Source organism: Scyliorhinus torazame, chromosome 4 (genome assembly GCF_047496885.1).
Source record: "Scyliorhinus torazame isolate Kashiwa2021f chromosome 4, sScyTor2.1, whole genome shotgun sequence".
NCBI lineage: Eukaryota > Metazoa > Chordata > Chondrichthyes > Carcharhiniformes > Scyliorhinidae > Scyliorhinus > Scyliorhinus torazame.
Window position 1 is genome coordinate 198,028,345 of NC_092710.1, and position 23,464 is coordinate 198,051,808.

At 37.4% G+C, this 23,464-nt stretch overlaps 2 protein-coding genes across 7 annotated transcripts in view; one reads left to right on the forward strand and one right to left on the reverse strand.

Moving 5' to 3' along the window:
- The window catches only part of supt3h (SPT3 homolog, SAGA and STAGA complex component), a 622,281-nt gene that overhangs the window by 535,490 nt on the left and 63,327 nt on the right, over nt 1-23,464 (reverse strand). The window lies entirely within an intron of this gene.
- The window catches only part of LOC140410681 (runt-related transcription factor 2-like), a 257,444-nt gene continuing 239,115 nt past the window's right edge, over nt 5,136-23,464 (forward strand). Inside the window, exons 1-2 of the mRNA XM_072499075.1 lie at nt 5,136-5,245; nt 5,420-5,535. Of these exons, the coding sequence (XP_072355176.1) occupies nt 5,478-5,535 (58 nt within the window). The 5' untranslated portion in view covers nt 5,136-5,245; nt 5,420-5,477. The remainder of the gene's footprint in view (nt 5,246-5,419; nt 5,536-23,464) is intronic.

The following is a 23,464-nucleotide window of genomic DNA, read 5'->3' on the forward strand; positions in this document are numbered from 1 at the left end:
TGGAAGTGGCAGGGTTCTTTTTCAAAGGGTCAGTGGAGAATTGATGGGCCGAATGGCCTCCTTCTGAACTGTAGTGATTTTATGATTCTATGATATTTTCTCGAGGCCTTGTGCAGTTTAAGCTGTAAATAGCATTGCTCATATCTAACTTGATAAATGCAGAACCATCTGTCAGTGTGGTATAGAGATCTTCAATTTGAGGTAGGGGGAAATCGGTCTAAACAGAATGCCGTACTGACGGTTAACTTGTAATCGCCGCAAAGGCAGACAGTTCAATCCAGTCTCATCACCAGAACCACCATCATTGCCCAGTCGGCGAAACAAACCAACCGAAACATACCGAGGCTCTCCAAGCACTGATATTCGGCCTCGATCTTCCCACAATAGCACAAGGGACCAGTCGAGCACAAAACAAATAGAGCTGGGCCTGCAGATTCACCTGGATTTTTGCCGTGGCTCCTTTAAGTTTCCCAAGGCCAGGCCCAAAAATGTCGGGGAACTTTCACAGTACCGTATATAAGCCCCCCCCAGTCTCCACTTGGAGGATGCATCGCCAGTCGATCTGCAAATAGCGCAGCCAATTCCGACCCAGCCGTCTCCCTGAACCACAATGAGGGGAAGGCGCAAGGACTAACACCCGGGGTGAGCGTGGAGCCCAGAATAGCCAAACCCTCCCCTGTATACATGGCAAGGCGGGTGGCTGAAATAGCCAACAAAAACTGACTTACCCAGTGTTGTGTCCTGTCAAACAAGTGGTGCGTCACCACCGAGACGGCAGCGCCTGTAGCCAACGCCATTTGAAAGAAGTGTCTGTAGATCTGCACAGGGATATGAATAGGGGCCACAAGTGGTGCAGCTACACATTTCACCTCCATTTTCGACTCGTCTCCAGCATCATCCAAATGTAGGACACTAACAGGAAGCACAATGTCTATCTCGACCCGGGCGGTGAGGGCGCTGTCCATCACACTACCGGCGGCTTCGACAACCCCGGGTCACACTTCTTGCAGGAGGCGGAGTCAGCACCTCCCAAATCTGGAGGGTGCGTGCTACTGTCCAGGACATCGAGCGTACAGCATTGCGACAGTCCGTTCTAGTCGCTGAAGGGCGGTGTGGGGGGTGCAGACAACATTTATCTCCGTTCCCAGGAGTTTCTGTATGCACCAAGCGGCACTCTCCTGTGAAAGAGAAATTTTCAAGGCCTGCTGCAATGTTCAGGAACCTTCATCTCGGGGCTTCTTTTGTATTTTGGGATTGTTAATACAGAAAACTAAGCAGTCACGGAGCATATCCACCATCGCAGAGCCATAGTCACAATATTTGGCCATTTTTGGCAAAGGGGAAACATACTTGACAACTGACTCCCCTTACAACCTTTGTCATATTGAATCCGTACCTTTGCACAAATATGGACAGTCGGGTTGAAATGATTCTCCATCAGCGCGATGGGCTGATCAAATGCTACCGCTGGCGGTGGTGGAAATGCGAGGCCCCTAATTAGTGCACGTTCCTCATCCTATGAATGGGATCACTATCTAACGCTCATTTTCCGTAATGTTGTTTGCTTTGAAAAAGTATCACAGGCGTTCCACATACTGATTCCAGGATTTAACAGAAGAGCCAAAAGCTTCCAATCGACCAAAGGCATAGTGAAGTGCTTCACGCCGGACCTTCGTTCGAGGAGTAGCAAAGTCACGGAGAAGCAGTGTAGTCGAGCAGAGTTGCAAATTGATAGTTCCAGTTTATCCTCGTCGCCAGTTTAATAAACCCGAGGGGAGTCAGACAAGTAAACAAAAGATGTTTATTTATAAGAACATAATATTTACAAGGTGCCCGGTTAAAACTCACCTGGGTCCTCTCTCGGTGTTGGTCGGTTCCTATCTGGCCAACCGTTTATACAACATGATTATCAGCCTCATAGTTAGCGGGAAAGCTCATACTCCTCGAGCCACACGGGGGAAACAATCAAACCTGCCACTGTGTCCCGTGCAGGTTATTAAACTTATCTTTCCTACAAGTTAAATAGTCCAGAACATTCAGTTTCCAGCCTTGGTCACTGCAAGGGAAACATTCCCAACAGCATTAGCAATTCGCCTGGCAGGATATTGGCTCCGGTCCTGCTAAGGTGTAACATGCTAGTCTTGTACAGATCCCACTGTTCCAGAATCACTCCCAGTGCCTCAGAAATTTCTTCTAAAGTCCTTCTTCCTGTGCCATCTCTCCAGCTTGCATTTGTTCTATCTTCCTATTTCTGCACTCACAAGCATACAGAACTTGTAGTAAAGCGGAGATTATGGCTTTTGAAGACCTAATTACCTAAAATTTGCCTTCAGGACCTCATCCTCTTTCTACCTATGTCATTCATACCAATGTGAACCACGACCTCTGCATCCCCATAAGAATGTCCTGCAGCTCTATGTCAACCTTGACCCTGGTACCAGGGAGGCAACATTCTGGAGTCACATCTACAACCACAGAAACACTTGTCTGTTCCCCTAACTACTGAATCTCCTGAAGCTCCTCTTCCTCCCCTCCTGTACAGCTGAGCCACACTGTTCTGAGAAGCCATCACCCTCAATAGTATCCAAAGTGGTAAACCAGCTCATGAGCAAGATGGACTCAGGAGACTCCTGCACTACCTACCTGGTTCTCCCAGACTGTCTAATGGTTACCCATTCCCCCTCTGCTTGTACTCCCTTAATCTGCATTGCGACCACTTCCCTAAACATGCTATGATATAGCTCTCAGCCTCATGGATGTGCCACTTTAACTCCAGCCGATGCACAAGTTCTAAAATCTGGAGCTCAAGTTCTGCAGATGGTGACATTCCCTGTATATCATAGAATTTACAGTGCAGAAGGAGGCCATTCGGCCCATCGAGTCTGCACCGGCTCTTGGAAAGAGCACCCTACCCAAGGTCAACACCCCCACCCTATCCCCATAACCCAGTAACCCCACCCAACACTAAGGGTAAGTATACATATGATCGCTTAAGCCACAGGAAGCGTCCACAACTTTCCACATGTTACAGGATGGACATTCCATATGGTCAAGCTGCTCTGCAAAACAAATTAAACTGTTCAGGTGTGCCAATATGATTCAGCTCCCATTAAAGCCCATGTACAACTTGATATTGGTGGCAATGGCTCAGATAATAAAAACCGTTTCCCTTGTTTAATCGGTCCAAAGGTTTGACAGAATATACTCATGTGTTAGTGATGCATAATTACAGAAAGAACCACTTTTAATTAGCTTTACATTCTTGATGTTACGCTTGCTTGCGTAAAATCTATTGCAAAACCAGTATGTTTTGTCCTTATTCTAGAAATTATATATTATGAAATGTTAATATAAAGCAAATTTTATTTATTAAAGCAAATTTGTGTTTTATATCTCCATTACTGAATCTTTAGTATAATCTCACAATCTGGGATTACTCAACAGCTTCTCAAATGACATCTGCAATGGTAATTCCATTCCAAACCTAATCAATATTGCTGGTTTAAAAGAATTCAAACTCTCAAATACAACATGCGTCAGGAAACAGTGAGTTCAGGAAACCACTTATGACACAACTGACATAACTCACACGCACCACAGCCCAAACCATTCAACTTACTTTTCGTACTCCACCAGTTCCCATTGTGCATCTATCTTTGCGATGAAATTGGTGGTCTTGAATGGAATACGAGCAGAAACTTTTAATATTTACTCTTGTACTACAGGTGGGCAAAGTCTTTTACTTTTCAATTAAACATATTTGAATACTTTCTTGTTCTGACCTGTAATACTGTGCCTGAAGTCAATTTTAAATTAGTTTTAAACCCATCTCCATGGAGGATTTCTAAAAAGATTGATTTCAATGTGTTTCTGGTTTAGAGGTCCACAGTTCAAACTGATTTACCTCAATATGGATTGGTTTAAATTCCCCAGTTTGAACAAAATGTACAATTTTGACATCAGCTCTGCTTTGCAAAATTAATGAAGTACACAAAGAAAAAGTTTTTAAAAATATTATCCTCAACATCTTTTACCGAACACTAACCTCGTGTACCTTTTATTGTGATTCTTCCATTTAAATAAAATAGAAATCTGAAGATATTTAGTTTTCGAAGTACAGTATTTTATAATTACTCAAAAGAATAGTAATTAAGAGGAATGATAGCATTTATTCACAATCACGTTAATATGTACCAAAAGTTTAGAAAAAAGATGCACTTTAAGTGAGATCTCTCCCCCCCCCCCCCCTTTGAGGAGCTGTATGTATGGATTCTGTGACTATTGCTGCTCTACTACTTAAAACAAAAAAAGATTTTTTACATTTTAGTCAATTGATAGATAGCAATGCACTCTGATCAATTCCAATAAATGACAAATGAAAACTTCTGCTGCATTTTACTGAAATAAACAAACTTCTGCTGCATTTTACTGAAATAAACAAACGATTTGTTGCATTCATTTCATTATTCAAGCAAAGCTCCCAGGCAGCAACAGAAAACATGATTTACCCTCAGTCTTGAATTGGAATACCATGGCTTGCACTTCAACAACAGGCAGTTACAGTTTAAAATGTACAACAAGCAACCTTCTGGTAACCAGCCCCAACATAGATGACTTTCTTTCAAAAAGGAGTAGCATGATGCTAGCAAGGGGAGGGGGGGGTTCATTCAGAAATCACAAATATAAATCATACTCTCTCAATAATGGACAAATTCACTATTTTACTGTTAGTCATCACTGATCTAAAGAACTTCACACAACTGTCAGCAAGTTATGTTCAGTTTTCTCCACAAATGACATTGCATTGGTAAGACTAAACGGAGTACGAGTCATTCCTGCTGCCCATATGCTTCATCTGTAGATGAGTTTGTTCTTTTTTTTTCCCTTCACTGCATTTGTACTGCTGTCCAAATCCCCATGAGTCATATAACGTGAAGCTGGTCCCTCTTTATGCCAGGAAGATTTCTACCACGAGTCTTTTGTCAAAAACCCACAGGGATAGGCTGTCCCACTTTGCTTTGTGTATCATGATGTCACAAGCCATGTGATCCAGATTCTCCAGTAAGAGCACATGAAGAGTTTAAAGCTCATGCTTTTTGGATTGTGTAAATGCTTCATTCGCCTCACAAACAACCACAGAACCACAAGTGTGGTGCAACTTTCTCTCCAGGACGACGAGAGAACCTCTGGTTCTAAATGGTTAATCTCCGCAGGTCACTACCAGCCACCAAGACCAACTCTGTCAGTAAGTGCCTGCTAACCACAGTCTTTACAGTAAATACTTGCCCATCAAATGTTTATTTGTCCTTTTTGCATGTTGTATGTTATTTTGTGGCCAAACAAGTTAATGACATCAAACAGCTCACCTAAGCACTTCTGGCAAGTTCTTAAACTTCCTCTGCAATGGTTATATTTTCAGTTTAAGACTTCGAAGGACACCAAAACCACAGACGAAAAGTATATTTGAAAGAAGAAGTATGGCATCTAACAGCCTATTCAGTTCAGTCACACCATGTCAGCAAAACTTTTTCTGGGGTAAGTACAAATCATATGTATATTCCCCTGCACTAGAAGTGGAATTTTACTATTAATATTTCCATTTGGTACATCTTTATGAAACCTATTAATTTGGTGACTGGCAAATACAAAAGCTCATCTCCTAAGCTTGCAGTAAAGCTGAGACGATGCAAAAGGCAAATGAAACTTAAATGGATTAGTAGTTGATAAAAACAAATTTATTTCAAATAGCATGGCTGTTTTTTTCAAACCTAAACAGGATGATTTAAAAATTCTAAATTTGAAAATGATATTGTGGAAATAGGATTTTGCCTATTTGTCAATAGAGGACTACAACCTATCTTTTCCCGTCCAACATTCCTGTGGTATGCATTTCTTTCACAGAAAAGAAACAAAACAGCAGATTACAAACAAACTGAAGATGGTTTGTAAAATATGTAACTGGTGCTGTTTGGTTTTAACTCTTCCACATTACAAAAAAGAATGATGGTGGCAAGGAAAAAGCATACGTCCTACTTTTAAAACTTCATTCAAATACAGCAGCACATATTATATTGATTACGGTTTTGTACAGGAAGCATACAGAAGTTTCTTGATATTTGCATTGTGGATTTGTGGGTATGCGGCTGACCTGGCTTTACTGCTTAAAATGCAACCTCTAACAACTAGGTCACCGTGTTATCTGACCGCTAAGGTGGTTTCTAATACTCGTAAAGAATTTAATTTAATTTTAGAATAAGTGGCATGTTTTGCACGCATGCAACTGTATTTGGTCTTGACAGAAACTGATCCGATTAAAATGAAACAACTAATATCTTCAAAACATACGCACATATGTTTAAATCCTTTGCATTGCTTCCTGCCAGAGCTGCCATTTATGGTAATATTACTTGGGAGTCACACTGATTAAAATAAATGCAAGTACTTCTAGTTTATGTGAACTGGGTCTATTAAACTAATGTATTGATGAAAATCAACAGCAAATTAGTAACATTAGTGTACTTTCAAAGGTTTCACATTAACAAATAAAGACTACGAATTGAAATACCGAACTCGATTTTACCAAAATACGCATTATAGAGATATAAACTAGGTTCACTTCGAAAGAATCTGTGTTGCTTTTAATTTCCTGTGGGTATCATGATATTACTGTTCTCCACATAACAGACCATAGAGATAACATACTGCATAACTTTTAAAGAACAGCAAGAAAAAGTTCTGAAGTGTGAAGAAGTCATTTATCATTGCAATAAGCTAATGCATATGGCTAAATCACTAAATACTGCAGATAACACAACTTATTTTCCATAATCTTTTACAAGTAGTCAGCTGAAACTTTAATCCCTTAAATGTGGCTTTGGAAGTATAACACATTTCAAAAAATATTCAAATCCCAAAAATACATTCTACTTTGCACTTGCGAATTTATAGTCAGATCCCAAAGCAGAGATACCCAAATTAACAAAGACAGGTAGTAAAATATCACAAGAAAATTGTTCACTACTACTCGGAGAACATCTGAGAGAGTAATTCAGGCAGTTGTTAATCAACTAAATTAGTAATGACTAACAATACCAAAATGATCTTTTCTTTTCTCCTATGCCTCTCCATTGACTCATTGACTCCACAGATATACATCAGTTTAAAACATTAGATTTATGCACGGTTAAGGTTTGCAGCAACTTTTACACATCCAGCCATAATCTACAATGGGCAATTAACGTATTAGCCCTGGTTAGTTCTTAGATATAGTTTAATTAATTTCATCACATAATTACACATGGTCTCACGAACAAAGTAGCAGTTTCACAAATGACTCTTGCCTAGTTGTGTGCAATTAAAGAAAAATTAAGGAAACCATTCATTGTAAAAACAGGTGCTAAATCTACACTAAACTGTAAGCTGCTTTTGTAAACCAAGAGGAATAACATCCGCTGAGTAGCTGGGCCACATTATTTAAATGTTTATAATGGATAATGTAGGTTTACAGCTGTGAATAGTCTATTTAGCTTGAACTTCCGAACAGCAATTGGAAAGGGTCACGTATTCCTGGATCTAGCTAGATTAAAAATTAGTAGCTTTAAAAATTATGGTTTTACAACACTTAAATGAGAATTTAGTATTTTATGTTATGAATCAAATTTTAAAAACGTTTAATGCATAACATGAGTCCATCCATTATTTGATGACTTATTTTTTAATACAAATACATCCAGCAAACCTTAAATCCAATATACTGCCATTCCTATGTGAAGAGATCACTAATTACAGTCTACATATTAAAAGATTTAGATCTTTACAAATCATACGTATTTCTTGTTCTATTAATTTAAATTAATAGAAATATTAATATTAAATTATTAATCGTTTTCACTACTATAAAAAATATCCAATGATATCATGCCAGTGTAGTCCTCATTTGATATCATCTGCAGCTTGGTTATATGTCATTTGGATAAAGAATAAAACTGAAATTTGTAACAAATAATTGATTTAATAAGCAAGGCAATGATTATGAAACATTTGGCCTCAAAATTACATTTATAAAAATGGGAGAATGTAGTTTATTAATGAACTGCAGCAATTTCACTGAAAAGCCTTTTAACGTAAGGTTTTGTTAAAAAGGAATATCACCCACCTTGATCTCTAGTAAGTGCTTGTGTAGGGTTTCAGGAGTCTAAATCCAGGTAAATCTGCCCAGTACCCTGAACAACAAATAAATTGTACGAAAACTGCAAATTTTGACTTATTGAATCTGAAGTGTTCTCATTGTTATTACTACACCACAACAATGCAAATGCAATATTCCAACTACACCCTTTAGTCAACTGCATAGATGATGTGTGCAACTGCCATTTTAAAAATATTACACAAAACAGTATCTTCGTTTTCAAAATAGACAATTTAGAAAAACATTGCATTCGGGTTTTTAAACCTTGGTCTCCTGGCATAGTCATGAAAAGCACATTTCATTTCAGCAGGCTTTAAATTACAATATTTAATACTTTAAAACTTTAAGTGCAAGGGAAAATAAAAGGAAACTCAACCAGTGTGGAAACACAGATGGCACTTGTTGCAGTGTTAACTTTCTCATTCTACCATATAGACTATTAAAAGCACACATTTATCCATTTTTTTCAGACTGAACATCTGAGAAGCAAAGTTGTCTACTAGTTTCAAATTGAAAATAGAGGGACAGAAGAGAATACAAAACCTTTTGTTAAAATGCAAAGGCAAATTCAAAGGCAGACTCAACTCAATAAGTGGAACCATCCAGGGATTGTACCCGCATATATAATTATTTATCCCTATCGCCAACTCCATTGGTCAGTAGGAATCATACTGAATATAAATTATTGCAATGCACATTTAAAATGCTAAGTTCTTTAATGCACAAATAATACAATTCCTCAGGTTTAACATTGATATGTACATAATTTTGATACTAAGATTACAAAAATGCAGAAATAATACATCCACAGCACTCAATGCTGTTACAGCTTTACAGAAAAGTGAGTAAGAAAAGATCCTGTTACCAACTTGTGTCAAAATGATTTTCTCTTCCAAATGCTTGTGTATATTCCACAGTCAATTGAATAAAATTCACACAACTCGACACATCAGTTAGTCTAAAGCAAAAAGCATCCATTAAAGTATACGTATGTGGTGACCTCAAACATTTTCAATCATTTTGCACAAAAATCTCAAAGTAAAAATGGAAGGGAACTTGAATTTCACAATCTCAATCGTGCCAAAGAAATTACAGGCAATTGAGTACTAGTTGTAGTATATTAATTGTTGTATTATAGGCAAGTGTGGCAGTAAATTTGCCCACAGCAAAGGTTCACAAACAGCAATGCAATAAATGGCTAGATCTTCTGTTTTAGCGATGTTGGTTCAGGTATGAATATGGGCCAGGTGCTCTGAGAACTCCTCTTCTCTTCATATAGGTCAAATTTTGCTTTCCCAAAATTGCAAGTACTGTTATAATATGCTTTGATGAAAACTCCAGAAAGGTCTTGCTCAGTAAATTTCTAATCTCATACATATTTTCCACATTGTACATCACAAAGATTTAAGCCTTAATTAAAAGCTGGCTCTGTTTGGTACAATCACCTTGTGAGGCATTTTGAGCACTGTTAGGCACAGAATCATGCTGTGAAAGGGACATTAATTAGTAATTCTGCTGGACTAGTCAACTTGCAAGTAACAACGCTCAACTGTTAACTTCTTAAAGAAAAAGATCCGCCTTCAAAATAATTGCTACTATCTCTTTACAATGCAAACCGTATCGGCAATGGCCAAATTAATCATCGCCTAGGATTCTTATTCTCCAACTGTGTATGATACTGAAATGTTAACATTATGCAATCTTAATTCTATTTAATGAACCATTCATCCTTAAAATAATGCCACATTCAGTGTAAGAGTTGTGATACAAGTCTTATTATTCTGCTTCAAACAAAATAATGATTTATTTTTTGAAGTAGATAGAAAGTGAAGCTTCGTAACAATGTGGACTATGCGACTTTGTTAACCTAAACAAATGTTGACCTTAATTTTTCTCTCAGCAGTAACACAATAATAATTCATATCTATTAGGGATAAACCATAAATGGTCTATTATTCTCACCTCATGGAGAAGCTAACATATTTAAATGAAGTAAAAGCTAAATATTGTGTATAGTACTAAATCTATTTACAGATAGAAAACTCAATCAATGAAAAAGCACCTTTCTGCAGCAAATCCCCAACAATAAATAAAAGTTTTGAACTTTGATCAATAGTTTACTTGAATTGGAATTAGAAACATTAAAGGTGTTGTCTTCAGACATTTCTAGTTTGCAAACCAGAAACTGCCAAAGTAATTCAACTCAATAAGGTAGAATATTTTAAAGTCTAAATGGAATGATTTCATGCATGTTTCTTTATAAACTAGATGATATCAACTCTTCAAAAACGGTATTATTGAGAATCATAGAATCCCTACAGCGCAGAAGGAGGCCATTCGGCCCATCAGATCTGCACCAACCCTCTGAAAGAACACCCGACCTAGGCCCATGCACCCACATTATCCCTGTATTCCAGTAACACCACCTAACCTTTTGGACAGTAAGGGACAATTTATCATGGCCAAACCACCTAACCTGCACACCTTTGGACTGTGGGAGGAAACCTGAGAACCCGGAGGAAACCCACGCAGACACGAGGAGAAAGTGCAAACTCCACACAGACAGTGACCCAAGGACGGAATTGAACCTGGGTCCCTGGCGCTATGAGGCAGCAGTGCTGACCACTGTATAACCAAGTAAATTACTATATTCACGACTGATAAAAGATTGATCTAAGTTCCTGTCAATGTCACTCAGTTGCTCTCTCCCCAGGCCCTTTGCTGTCTTCAACACAGACCAATCAATGCACGTTGATGTTTCCCAACACAACTTCACTGCACTTCAAAAAAGTGACTGTGTGAAATGCAATCAGGGGACATGATAAAGTAAATAAATATTTTTCTTTCTTTGAAAAGGTATGCTACTGTTAGGCTTTCCACAATAATTGGGAGGGGGAAAACTATCCTTTACATAAGGTTATATCAGTATTTGTACAAGAAAATAATTGCTGCTGCAGATATTTGGTAGCTTTCTTAAAAAAAAATGATTTCAGTCACTGCACACAAATTATCTTTGCAGAGCACCACTTTCTTACTTTTGCACCCATGGCTAAAACACCTCTATGGAATGATGACGCTAATGTAGTGGTACCTGATTTTGCAGACAATGCGTAGCTAAGCACTATTTGTCATATTGTCAGAGGGAGTTAATTCCTTGACAGCTCACTGCTAGAATTGACCAGATAAAATAAACAACCATCAAAACTCAACAACAATTTACAATTATCTCAGACCTTTAACACAATATAGCATCTCAAAGCACTTCACAGGAGCACAACAACAAAGTGACAAATATATGAAAATATTAGGTTAGATAACCAAAAGCTTGGTGACAAAGGTACATTTTATGGAATGCTTAAAGGAGGCAAGCAAAGTAAAGGAAAAAGCTGAGGTAGAGTGATGTGGGGAGGGAATTCCAGAGTTTAAGGCCTAGGCAGCTGAAGGCTACAAATGGTGGAGTGACTAAATTCTGGGTTGCTCAAAAGGCCCTAGTTACAGGAACTCAAATATCTCAGACGGTTGTGGGGCTGTAATAGATTATAGAGCCAGAAGGGAGTGAGGTCCGTAAAGGGGTTTGAAAACATGGATCATAATTTTATAATCAAGACATTGTTTGACCAGGAACCAATGCAGCAAGCACAGGGGTGTTAGGAAAATAGGACTTGGTGTGAGTTAAAACATGGGCAGCAGAGTTTTAGAAGATCTCAAGTTTCCGGAGGGTAGAATGTGGGAGGCCAGCCATGAGTACATCAGAACAGTCGGGTCCAGAGGTAACAAAGGCATGAATGACGGTTTCGGCAGATGAATTGAGCCGGAGTAAAGTCAGGCGATTTTATGCAGGTAGAAATAGGCAATCTTAGAAATGGCATAAGTATGTAGTTGATAGTTCATCAAAAGATCAAATATGGTACTAAGATTGTGAACAAACCGGTTTCATCTCAATCTGTTGAGAAGGAGAAGGATGGAACTGAGCAGGACTGGACAGTTAAATGTTAGAGTTTTATGTTTTTGCAGAAACCCATCATTCTGATCTATGGCCTTAGTATCTATTTGGTAGACACACAGCGCTAGAAATTTAACATTCATCTCAAATTAAAATGCAATTACAATTTAATCTTTCATTTAAGGAGGCACTTTGTTTTCTATTTGACCTTTTTTCAGACTAGACACCCAAGTAAATTAGGCTTTGGAATTTAATTCAGCTTGTGGCGGTTATTAAAGCTAACAACAAAAAAATAATTTTGTACCTCCACAAAGCTTGCATTAACTCATTGAATGTTGAAGTTATGCCAAGGAGAACATACCCTTGACAAGAATCTTAATTCAAACAGTACTGAAACTTTAGTTATGATGTGGTTGTCTCGAAGACAAGCATGTAGCTCCAAGTAGTCCTCTGAAATATGGCATATTGCTGTTGCGTGTAAACAATTTTCCTGTCGAAGCAAAACAATTGAACTAAATATACAACTAGTGTGTTCCCTAACAATTGCTTCAACTTTTTCAGTAGCATAAAATGAAACTGCCCTTTTTGTTATAAATGAGTCTATGACTGCAACCTGACCACGGTTTTTTGTCCATAGACAGTTGATATCCACAAAGCCAGCCAGACATCCTCCCTTTACCACATAACCCCAACAAGAAACTACTTTAATGACTGGGTCAGGGAGTTGGGCGGGTGGGGTATAATTAGAAACCAGATGGTGGCAAATAAGACTACTTGATTATTCACCAATTTCTCTTCATCTACCTACAAACTGTTAGTTTATTTACAGGAGGCATATTAAAGCAATTGAAAAAAAACCTTCAAGGCTATTTTAGCACATAAAAGAACATTTGGCACAAAGCAGCCCAGATAGACTTTCTTCATTAGCCACAAATTTAAAAATATTTTCCCCTTCCATTTATCATGGTCAAAATTACAAGCAACTGTATTGGAGCACCCAATAAATTTTGCATCCTTGGACCTGAAACATGGACCATGTGTTTGTCGGCTACGAGGTAGGTTTACACAGGTCAGGCATTTCATGGTTGAGTTATTTAATACTATATGGCTCTGCTTAGACACTTTAACCCAATTAATTATTATTTATAACCATCCAGGCTAGATTTTGTTCCCTAAAGCTTTCAAAATATCTCAAATATATTACAACATTGTCATAGCAGTTTTACTGTCTAGTAACAGAAAAACGTGAGTTTTCAGTAATTTCCAAATGATTACTTAACATTCCTAACTTATGTTTTCAATCAGAAGTTTGAATTTCCTTTTATATATAAAGCTAATACATTTAAATTTAGAAAAAAGGTTTTTCAGAAAGTTTTATACTAAAATTAAAATTTAGAATGACCTAGCAAAAGCATATTTTTCAATTCTTTGTAATTACTTAATGTAATATACAATTTAAACAATTGAAAAAAGTCAATAAAATTTAAGTTTTTGTAAAGCTTTCTTCATTTAGCATTCCAATGACGCAGGAAAAATAGAACTGGCTTCTCATAGAGTTATCATAGAATTTACAGTGCAGAAGGAGACCATTCGGCCCATCGAGTCTGCACCGGCTCTTGAAAAGAGCACCCTACCCAAGGTCAACACCTCCACCCTATCCCCATAACCCAGTAACTCCATCCAAAGGGCAATTTTGGACACTAAGGGCAATTTATCATGGCCAATCCACTTAACCTGCACATCTTTGGACTGTGGGAGGAAACCGGAGCACCCGGAGGAAACCCACGCACACACTGGGAGTACGTGCAGACTCCGCACAGACAGTGACCCAAGCCGGAATCGAACCTGGGACCCTGGAGCTGTGAAGCAATTGTGCTAACCACCATGCTACCGTGCTACCGTTCTGATGTTAACTAAAACTCTTAACATGGTTTTGAAAAGAACATCTTTACAAGGTTTAGGATAAATATCTACATAGCATCTTAAAATCTAACTAACATCTCACAATAAAACAAAATGCAATCAATCTTTTCCTCTCTCCTATATTGTAGCAACCATATTTCTGCAGAAGTTCATTCCATTTCATTTTAATGAAAAATTCATAAAATATTTTACATTTACTGCTGCACATTAATCCAAAATAATTCAGTAGAATTCTAAATCTTTGCAAATATTGATTTTAAACATTAATATGTAGATGGTTAACATATTATGAAAGATGTGAGCATTTACAAGTCACCTTTGAAGGGCAACATTACAATTAGATTACAATTTAAAACAGCTGTCAAAAGAAAAACAAAACTGTTAAAGAGAAAATTACATACCTTCCTTTAAATCAACAGTTATGCCATTGTAATCAGTATCTATTCTTTATTTTGTATCCAACTATGCCAAAATTTTAGAATTGCTTTCGTAGCATTAATTTTTAAGTTGCAAATATTTCTATTCAGTTTCAGCATGAAATAGTCTAGGCTACGAGTCAAACTATAAAGAGAAACACAAAATTAATCAATACGGAATCAAAACTACACATCCACTGGTGAACTATACAATATAGGATACACTGTTTAGACCTTTAACTTTGTTCTCCAATTTTTCTAAAACTAAAAATGATAAACAGCCAAATAACCAAAACCCAGGATGTTAAATACATAAGGCATAGCTGCGTCGTTCACAGATCATTCACCAGTCAAAAAAGCACTAGGGAGTACAACTTTCACAGTCATTTTATTTGAAAATATAACAGCATTGCTCCATTTCCCACATTAACAGCATTATGACCACAGAAGAACAATCAGGATGACACTTTTATTGCACAAAGTCGATTGCCTTTAATTTTTCTTCATATGCATGTCGAACCATGAAATAATTTTGATTTCAAAAGTTACTTGTGCAAGTCATTGCATCTCTCCATATTCAACGATTAATCAATCAATAAAGTGGAATTCAATGTTAAAAATTAAAGATACGAGTAACTTAATGTCAAAGGAGTCCATGGATATTATGGATACCAATCAAGTGAATGACAAGAAAGAAAGAAAAGACGATGAACCAAAAAAGTATATGATGCATGTCAGATCAATTCTTCAACCGTAACTAAGTCAGGTTAAATACAGTAAGTTTAAAAGAAAAATTAAGAGAAAACAAAGAGACAATGAGATTAGAATGGCAATTGACATAAAAGGTAATACAAAAATCTACCAGCATGCCATCCTGATTGTTCACGGTATACTACAAAAAAATGTGGGCACTGTAGCAGTGCTGTTAGCTTTACAAATAAAATGTCAGTGAAAGTTGCATTTACGAGTAAGCAAATAGCAAAAGATGGAGTGGGATCTATGAGGACAATGATGGTCAGTTGGAGGCACAGAACAAGGCTAGAAAACGTCATGAGTACGTTGTAACACTGTTTACAAGAAAGTGGGTGATGACAAAAAATTGACACAAACAGAGATGATAGAAGTAATGGATGAGGTGAAAATTGATCGGAAGAATGTACTGGAAGGCTGGCTACGGTCCAGCGTGGATAAGTTGCCGGTCCGGATGACTTGCTTCTCAAGTTCTGAAGAAAATGGTCGCTGAGATGGCTGAAGGCCTATACTTGCAACCTTTCCTAGATAAAGGGAGGTGCCAGAGAATTAGACAGTAGCATACGTGACACCCTTGTTCAAGAAGGGAAAAAGTAACAAGTACTTGAAGAGGTTTGAGTTTATAAAAGAGAACCGTAAAAGGCAGATTGTGCCATATGAATTTTTTTGACAAAGTGAAAAAGGTTGATGAAAAACAATGCAATGGATATTGTCCATAGGCATTGATTTGAAGAAACATTTGACAAAGTACCACAAAAAAGGCTGATTAACAAAAGTGATGCTCATGGAATAGGAAAGTTACTTGAATAAAACAAATTACTTAAGGGCATAAACAACTACTGTTGGTAAATGGGTGTTTTTCAGATTGGAGGATGACGGTCATGGAGGATGTTCTCCATGGATCAGTTATAGGAACACTGCTTTTTGTGATATACATATCTAAATATATATATAAATGAGATATTGGAATACAGAGTAAAATTTCAAAATGTGTTGATACAAAACGTGGAGGCATGGTAAATAGTGAGGATGATAACAATCAAAGGTAACAGGGCATACACAGGCTAGCTGAATAGGCAGACAAGTGGCAGGTGGAATTTAATACAGAGGACTACGAGGTGATGCACTTTAGCAGAAGGATGCAGGGAGGCTATACTTAATAGTACAGTTCTGAAGAGTGTAGAGTGACAGAGGGACCTAGGGGTTCATGAGCATAGGTCTTTGAAGGTCGCAGGACATATTGAGAAACTAATCAGCAATATTAGGTTTTTATAAACAAGAGGTTTTGAGTACAAAAACAGAGATTTTTGTTTAAACCCTGGTTAGGCCCTAAAGTGTTGCATCAAATTCTGATCACCACCCTTTAGGAAGGATGTGAGGGGTACAAACGAGATTTACTAGAATGCTACCAAGGATGAGAGAAATTTGCCAGTGGATTTAGAAGGAAGATGAACATTTTACAATTTACCATGACAAGATGTGGGGCGCGGGGTGGCGAGGAGGTGGTGGTATCGTGGACTTCTTTTGTGTTTTCTGACAGTAACTCCCTCATTTCCAGGCATGTCTCTGTGAAAATATTACGGTGCAAACATCTTCTCCCAGGTGTTGATAATTGTCCCTTTCCATTTCACTTAAAATGACTCAAAGTAACAATACCTGATAAAATTGCCAGCCTCATGGAGATAGAAATGCAATTCAAATAAAGATAATTCGGAAGTTATTCACAACTGGAATGTTGATGGGTATATCAAACATTCCCCATTGTATGAAAATTGCCTAGCTCACCAGATTGTTTGTGTGGACAATGGAAATATCAATGTTATGGTCACATGGGAGAAACTGGCTTGCAGTAAGAAATATCTTATGAATTCACGCAGGGAAGCTATCCTGCTGAGCAAAAGAAATAACTGTCTATAAGTGGGCCACTTCAGTTTACTTGCAGAACTATATTTTCACAACAGGGGCTCAATCACAACTTTGACAGGAAAAGCCCAAACCCCGCTGAATCACGGAGTAAACCATCGTGAGTTTATCACTAGAAACCTCCAACCTCTGTGTTTTCTTCAGTGAACCAAAAGAGAATCCTCAGGCCAGTTATGCTTCCCACTACCATCTTGCAGAACTAAAGTAAAATAGTGATTTCTCATACTTTTTGAAAGATATCAATGCACGCTACTTTTTTTTGTAATCACCTTTTCTTATGTCTGTGCCTTGTGTGTAAGAGAAGTGGGTGTTGTTGCATTTACATCTTGGGTATTTACTCTTTCTTCTAATTTACCTCGCTGAGAAATTCTACCTTGTGTCTGTTCTTGAAAGTCACAGTACTCACGAGGTTAAAACACTTCTTTTAAAACACATCTTATCACGCTCAATCGAGAAGTGGGAAAAAGCGGAAATTATCCCAGATTTGTCCGTAACAGTGAACATTGTGAAATATGATCCTAGTTGTTTTGTTGATCATACACTGAAAAACATATATATCCCAAGTCTATCTGTATTTCATACTTAATCCCTTTTTTAATATCAATTGTTATCATTGTCAGATGTTCTTGATTAAGAGAATTAACAGCTATTCTACTTTAGGAGTTAGGAGGCTTTTCTACTTTCAAAGTTAGGAGGTAACTATAAATCAATGCAACATTTGTAAATGATATATTTTCAAGAATATGTTCAGATTTCTAAGGAGCATGTTGTGTCTTGGTAGTTCTAACTCGCTGCGAAATGTAGTTTGCTCAACAAAAAACATCAGTTTGTAAAAGTACATTATTGAAAGATTAAGACTTTATTGCACTTTAATATGGATGGTAAACTCTGATATATCCTGTATTGCAAGTTGGCATTGAAAAAGACTGGCATTTACTCTGTGCCTTTACTTAGTCTCTTCGCCATTTCAAAGCAATTCTGCTCATTAGGTGTCTTTACGCAGGTCTTTCCAGCAGCCATTGTATGCCTAAGATTCTACAAATGAGGAACAGCCAGTTAATATGATTTCATTGATGCTGGTTAAGCAAGAAATATTGGCCAAATTTACACAAAATCTACAACACAGAAGCAGGATATTCATACTCAACATGTCAGTCTTTATATTTCCAATAAACCCACTCGTTATTTCTTCCACCCAGTCTTAATATTCTTTCATTCCATCCTCTTTCATGTACACCTCCCTTAAATTTGTCAATGCTAATTGCGCCAACCACTTCTTGTTCAGGTTCCACATTCGCAATAAGAAAATATTCACTCCGAAAACTCCCTGACATTCTTTGAATAAAGGCATCAAATCTTTAACATCCATTTGCACTGCTGCAAAAATTGGTGATTTTAAGTCTGAGACAAAATGGCAGATTTCCTAGAAATTACAATATCATACTTCGTTTCAGGTCATATATCATTATTCAATTTCCGCTGCTAAAGTCAATGGACAGTGAGTTCATATTTTAAATGTTAAATTCTCACAACCTTGGAAAATCAATGCATCAGGTTCCAATGTATTTTTCATGTAACAAAACCATAGCAAACACATAATGAAGCATTTAATTATTGTGCAGAGCATTACTTTCTTATCTAACACTAAGTGAAACTTGTGCACATCTCTGGCAGTTCTTGTATCACACTATTTCTCATTAGCAATAAAAAAGCCACAATAATATCTAAAGTAGCAGTGCTAAAAACTAGTATGAACAGGGTGAAATTCTCAGCCCAACAGTACTGGAGACCATACATTTAGTCCAGGAACATAGCTCTCCACTTTCATCCTTAACTACATATTTATTTGTCATCTCAATGACTCAACTTTGAATTGGGCTACAAAAAAAGGAACAAAACATATCAGGCTTGCATATCATATGTCAGGGATCCACATATTAAATTCTCTATTAATACAATTTGTTGCATACTCATTAGAGAAAGCAAGCCTTCGGCAAATATCAGGGAGCATCAGAAAAAGGAGACCCACTGCATTCTGAGCCATTCGAAAATCAAACAATATTTTATGTGAAATAATCAAGATCAGTTTTTCTAAGCTCGTGACTGAAACTCAGTGCAGGTAAATAACGAAGCCAAGACCACACCTTGAATCAGAACAGTATGATGTTTCTCAAACAACTGTGACTGAGCACTTAGCTTGTTAGGTTTAACAGATTGCACAAGTTGAAAATAAATCAGAAATTCATGCCACTGCAGTTATAATAGAATTTCGAATTTCTACTGCGATGTACATGCAATCAGCAAGCTTTTCTTTAGAGAACAGCAATCACACATCGGCCACTGATGACAGTTCTGAAGAGAAAAACAGTAATGGTAGTAATTACTGGCAGTAATGATTATTCTTCACAGATGTTACTGGTGAACTACTATTTGGAACATTCTGGCGTGATTAAAAGAAATATTAACCACAATTGCACCAACCACAATTATCATTCCAAAAATAGTTTAAGCGATCTTCTATCTTATTGATAATTTATCTGGTTTCATGTGCCTCACACCTTGGAATTTTCATCAAAACTTTTACACTACATTTAGTAAAGAAGTAATAATTGATACCTTATAATAAAACCATTAGATACCGTTTAGTGCAAGTTTGAAGAAAATGATGGAATGATACTGAGCATCTGGTATTTCAGATTCTGTATGGGTGATAATTGAAAGTTTGTGCCACTGCAAGCTTCAAACATTGCTGTACCGAACACTCCTGACATGTTGACTACCATCTCCTATAAAATGCTGCAGTGCCACAAAATAACTTGCGGGTGTTATTCATTTGTTCCTGCCCAAATAAAATTATCATGAAGTGAGTGATATTTGCGATACCTCTCATGTCCCAATTGCACCAGAAATTGCTAGTGATTTTAATCCTCTCTCAATGTCCTGAATGGAATCAACATATTTTAAAATTCTATTCATGCTATTTATGTCAACCATTCCTTGTGCTTGAAGGTTTAATGCTTTTCTTAATGTTACGCGGGTTAGCGTAAAAGATATGTCTTCAACATTCACATGTTTTCCCCCTCAGTTCTCAGTAGAACTAACATTTTTTATTGCATATTACTGGTGCATATTTTATACAAATTAAATATTTGCAAATATTATTTCATCTGAGGACCGTATAAAAAGTAAATAAACACACTATAGAGTCCAAAATGTTTGGAGGTTTGTACTTAATAAGTATCCAAACTAAACTTTCAACAAATGTGAACAACAGTATGCAGAAGATTGAACTCTGATTAATTATACACACACTATATATAAACATACACTTGCTGCATAATGTACGTATCTACAAATAGATGAACCTACACTTATTTTGGAAAAGTCAGATGGAAAGAAATAAGTACAAGTATGAAATAAAAATATTTCTCTGATGGACTGACAAATCTCCCAGAAGGCATAAACCTAATTCCTTGATGCAGTGGGAATTTCAGCGCCTTTCATTGACCCACCTGCACATAAATAACCTGATATCATCAAGATGTCAACTTGCAGCTAGGCAGCAAGGAAACCTGCATTAAAATTTGGACGGTACAAGTTTATTTTCTTTGATGATCCCAAAACTCAAATGTATTCTCTGTTGGCATTTCATATGCACACTAGTAATAAGAGACAGTGAAACTTTCTGCCATTGGCTCAGATCAAAGAGATCAAGAAAGCCTTTATGCATTTAGTTATTTTACTTTTTAAAAAGAGCAATTGGAAAACATAGTAGCTGAAGAGACTGGCTGCTGTTGTCGCTGAAGATTGGAGAACAACCTTCAACAGAGATTTACAAAATGCAAGTTGAATTTAGAGTTTTACTGCTCCAGTATCTACTTCTGTAAACTGCTGTGGAAAGAAAAATCATGTTTTATATATATATTTTCTAAACTGCCATTACTGTATTTTGGTTATAATTGGGTTTATGATGTTAACATGACAAATGTTACTCTTCTCATTTCCCCCTTACATACTGATTTTATGCATTCATTTTGTGGAAACCATAGCAATGAGTAGAAACCTACAAATAGTATGCAAATTGAAAAAATAGGTTATTTCAAAGTTTTGTTTTCTTCATTGGCAGGGTCAGCAATTGTTGCCCATCCCGAATTTCTCTTGAACTGAATTGCTTGCTACGCTATTTTAGAGAGCAGTTAATAGACAGCCACATTGCTCGTTTGTCTGGAGGCACAGGGAGGTCAGACTGGGCAAGGATGGTAGATTTTGTTTCTTAAAGGAAACTGGATAACCAAATGGGCTTTTACAAGACGGAAACATAGAAAATAAGAAATGTAGAAAATAGGAAACATAGAAGATAGGAAACACAGAAAAAAGGAGCAGGTATAGGCCATTCGGTCCATCAAGCCTGCTCCACCATTTATCATAGCTGATCATCCAACACAGTGACCTGCTCCCGATTTTCCCACCATAGCGTTTGATCCCTTTAGCCCAAAGAGCTTTATTTAACTCCTTCTTGAAAACATACAATGTTTTGGCCTCAACTGCTTTCTGTGGTAGCTAATTCCACAGGATCACCACACTCTGGGTGAAGAAATTGCTCCTTATCTCAGTCCTAAATGGTTAACCCCGTATCTTCAGACTGTAATCCCTGGTTCTGGAGTACTCCGCCATAAAGACCATCCTTCCTGCATCTACCCTGTCTCGGCCATAAGTTTCTGTGAGATCCCCTGATTATTTTAAACTTAAGCAAATATAAGCTGAGCAGATCAAATCCTCTCGTACGTCAGTCCTTCCATCCAGGAATCGATCCGGTAAACCTTTGCTGCACTCCCTCCATAGCAAAGGTATCATTTCTCAGCTAAGACCAAAACTGCACACAATATTCCAGGTGTGGTCTCACCAAGGCCCTGTATAATTACACTAAGACATCCCTGCTCCTGTGCTCGAACCCTCGCGTTATGAAGGCCAACATACCATTTGCCTTCTTTACCGCCTGCTGTACTTTAATGCTTACCTTCAGTGGCTGGTGTACAAGGCCAGACAGGTCACGCTGCACAAAAGAATCAATGGTAGTTGTCGTGGTTACCATTATTAAGATTGGCTTTATAGTCCAGATTTAGCAATGGACTTCAAATTCCACCAACTGCCGTTGAGATTTGCACCCATGTCCCTGGAGCATTAGTCTGGATCTCTGGATTACTAGTCCAGTGACTTTACCATTATGCCGTTGTCTCCCCAAAGTAGATAATAATGACCTGAAGACTCCATTGAGAAGACAGTCAGTAGAATAAATCAATTGGAAAAATAGGTGGACTAAGAATAAGACTTGACAAATGTCGATCTGGGTCCAGAACTGAGTTTTGAAGTGACTTGCATAGCTTTGTAATATCACAAGAATTATGAAGCTCTAGAGGTTTGTTACATGCAATAGGTTATGACATAGACTTTTAAAAATATTGTTAACATTCACTGGATCTGCCAGAGATTATTTTGTACAGCAAATAAGAAATATGTTCATAACAATGTAGTTTATATACTATTGTGGACCATATCAAGAGAACAGAAACAAAAATTCTAAGTCACAATGATATTTTAAAAGTTTTTTTTTATTTAGCTCATCTGTAGCAATCTGTCATAAAAGAATTAAAAGTGGTCAAAGAATAATCTTGGAGTGACTAAAAATTACTAATAGAACTCTTTTGGTATTGCTTATAGATAATCTCAAATCTGGAGCCTGGTTTCCAATTTTCACCACAGCTTTGCTGCGAGGTCCAGAAGCTCTTGTTCCCACTCAGACAGCACCTCTGCTGTCACTTCTGCAATGATCCCATTAAGTTCCTAAAATCAGAACCACTGGAGAAGAACAAACATTTAATCAACAACAAAGCCAAAAATTTACAGGCTTTCAAAGAACCCGATTAACATTTATGCAATTGTGTATTTACAGCTTGGAATTTTACTCCACTTAAAACCCAAATGAAGTCACATTGGCAACATTAGGGCAGATGGCCAAAAACCTGGTCAAAGAGGTGGATTTAAAGGATGGTCTTAAAGGAGGAAAAAGAAATGGAGAATGAAGAGATTTTAAGGGGGAATTCTAGTGTATTACCAAAGCAGTTGAAGACAAGATCATCAATGGTGTAACACTTAAAATCAGGGGTGCTCAACAAACAAGAATTAGATAAGTGCAGATACCATGAAGAGGTTGGGAGGCCAGAGGAGATTACAGTGATAGAGAGAGACATTGCTTCACCAGGAACCAGTGGAGATCAATGAGCAAAGGGGTGATGAGTGAGCTGGATATGGTGTTATTTACAG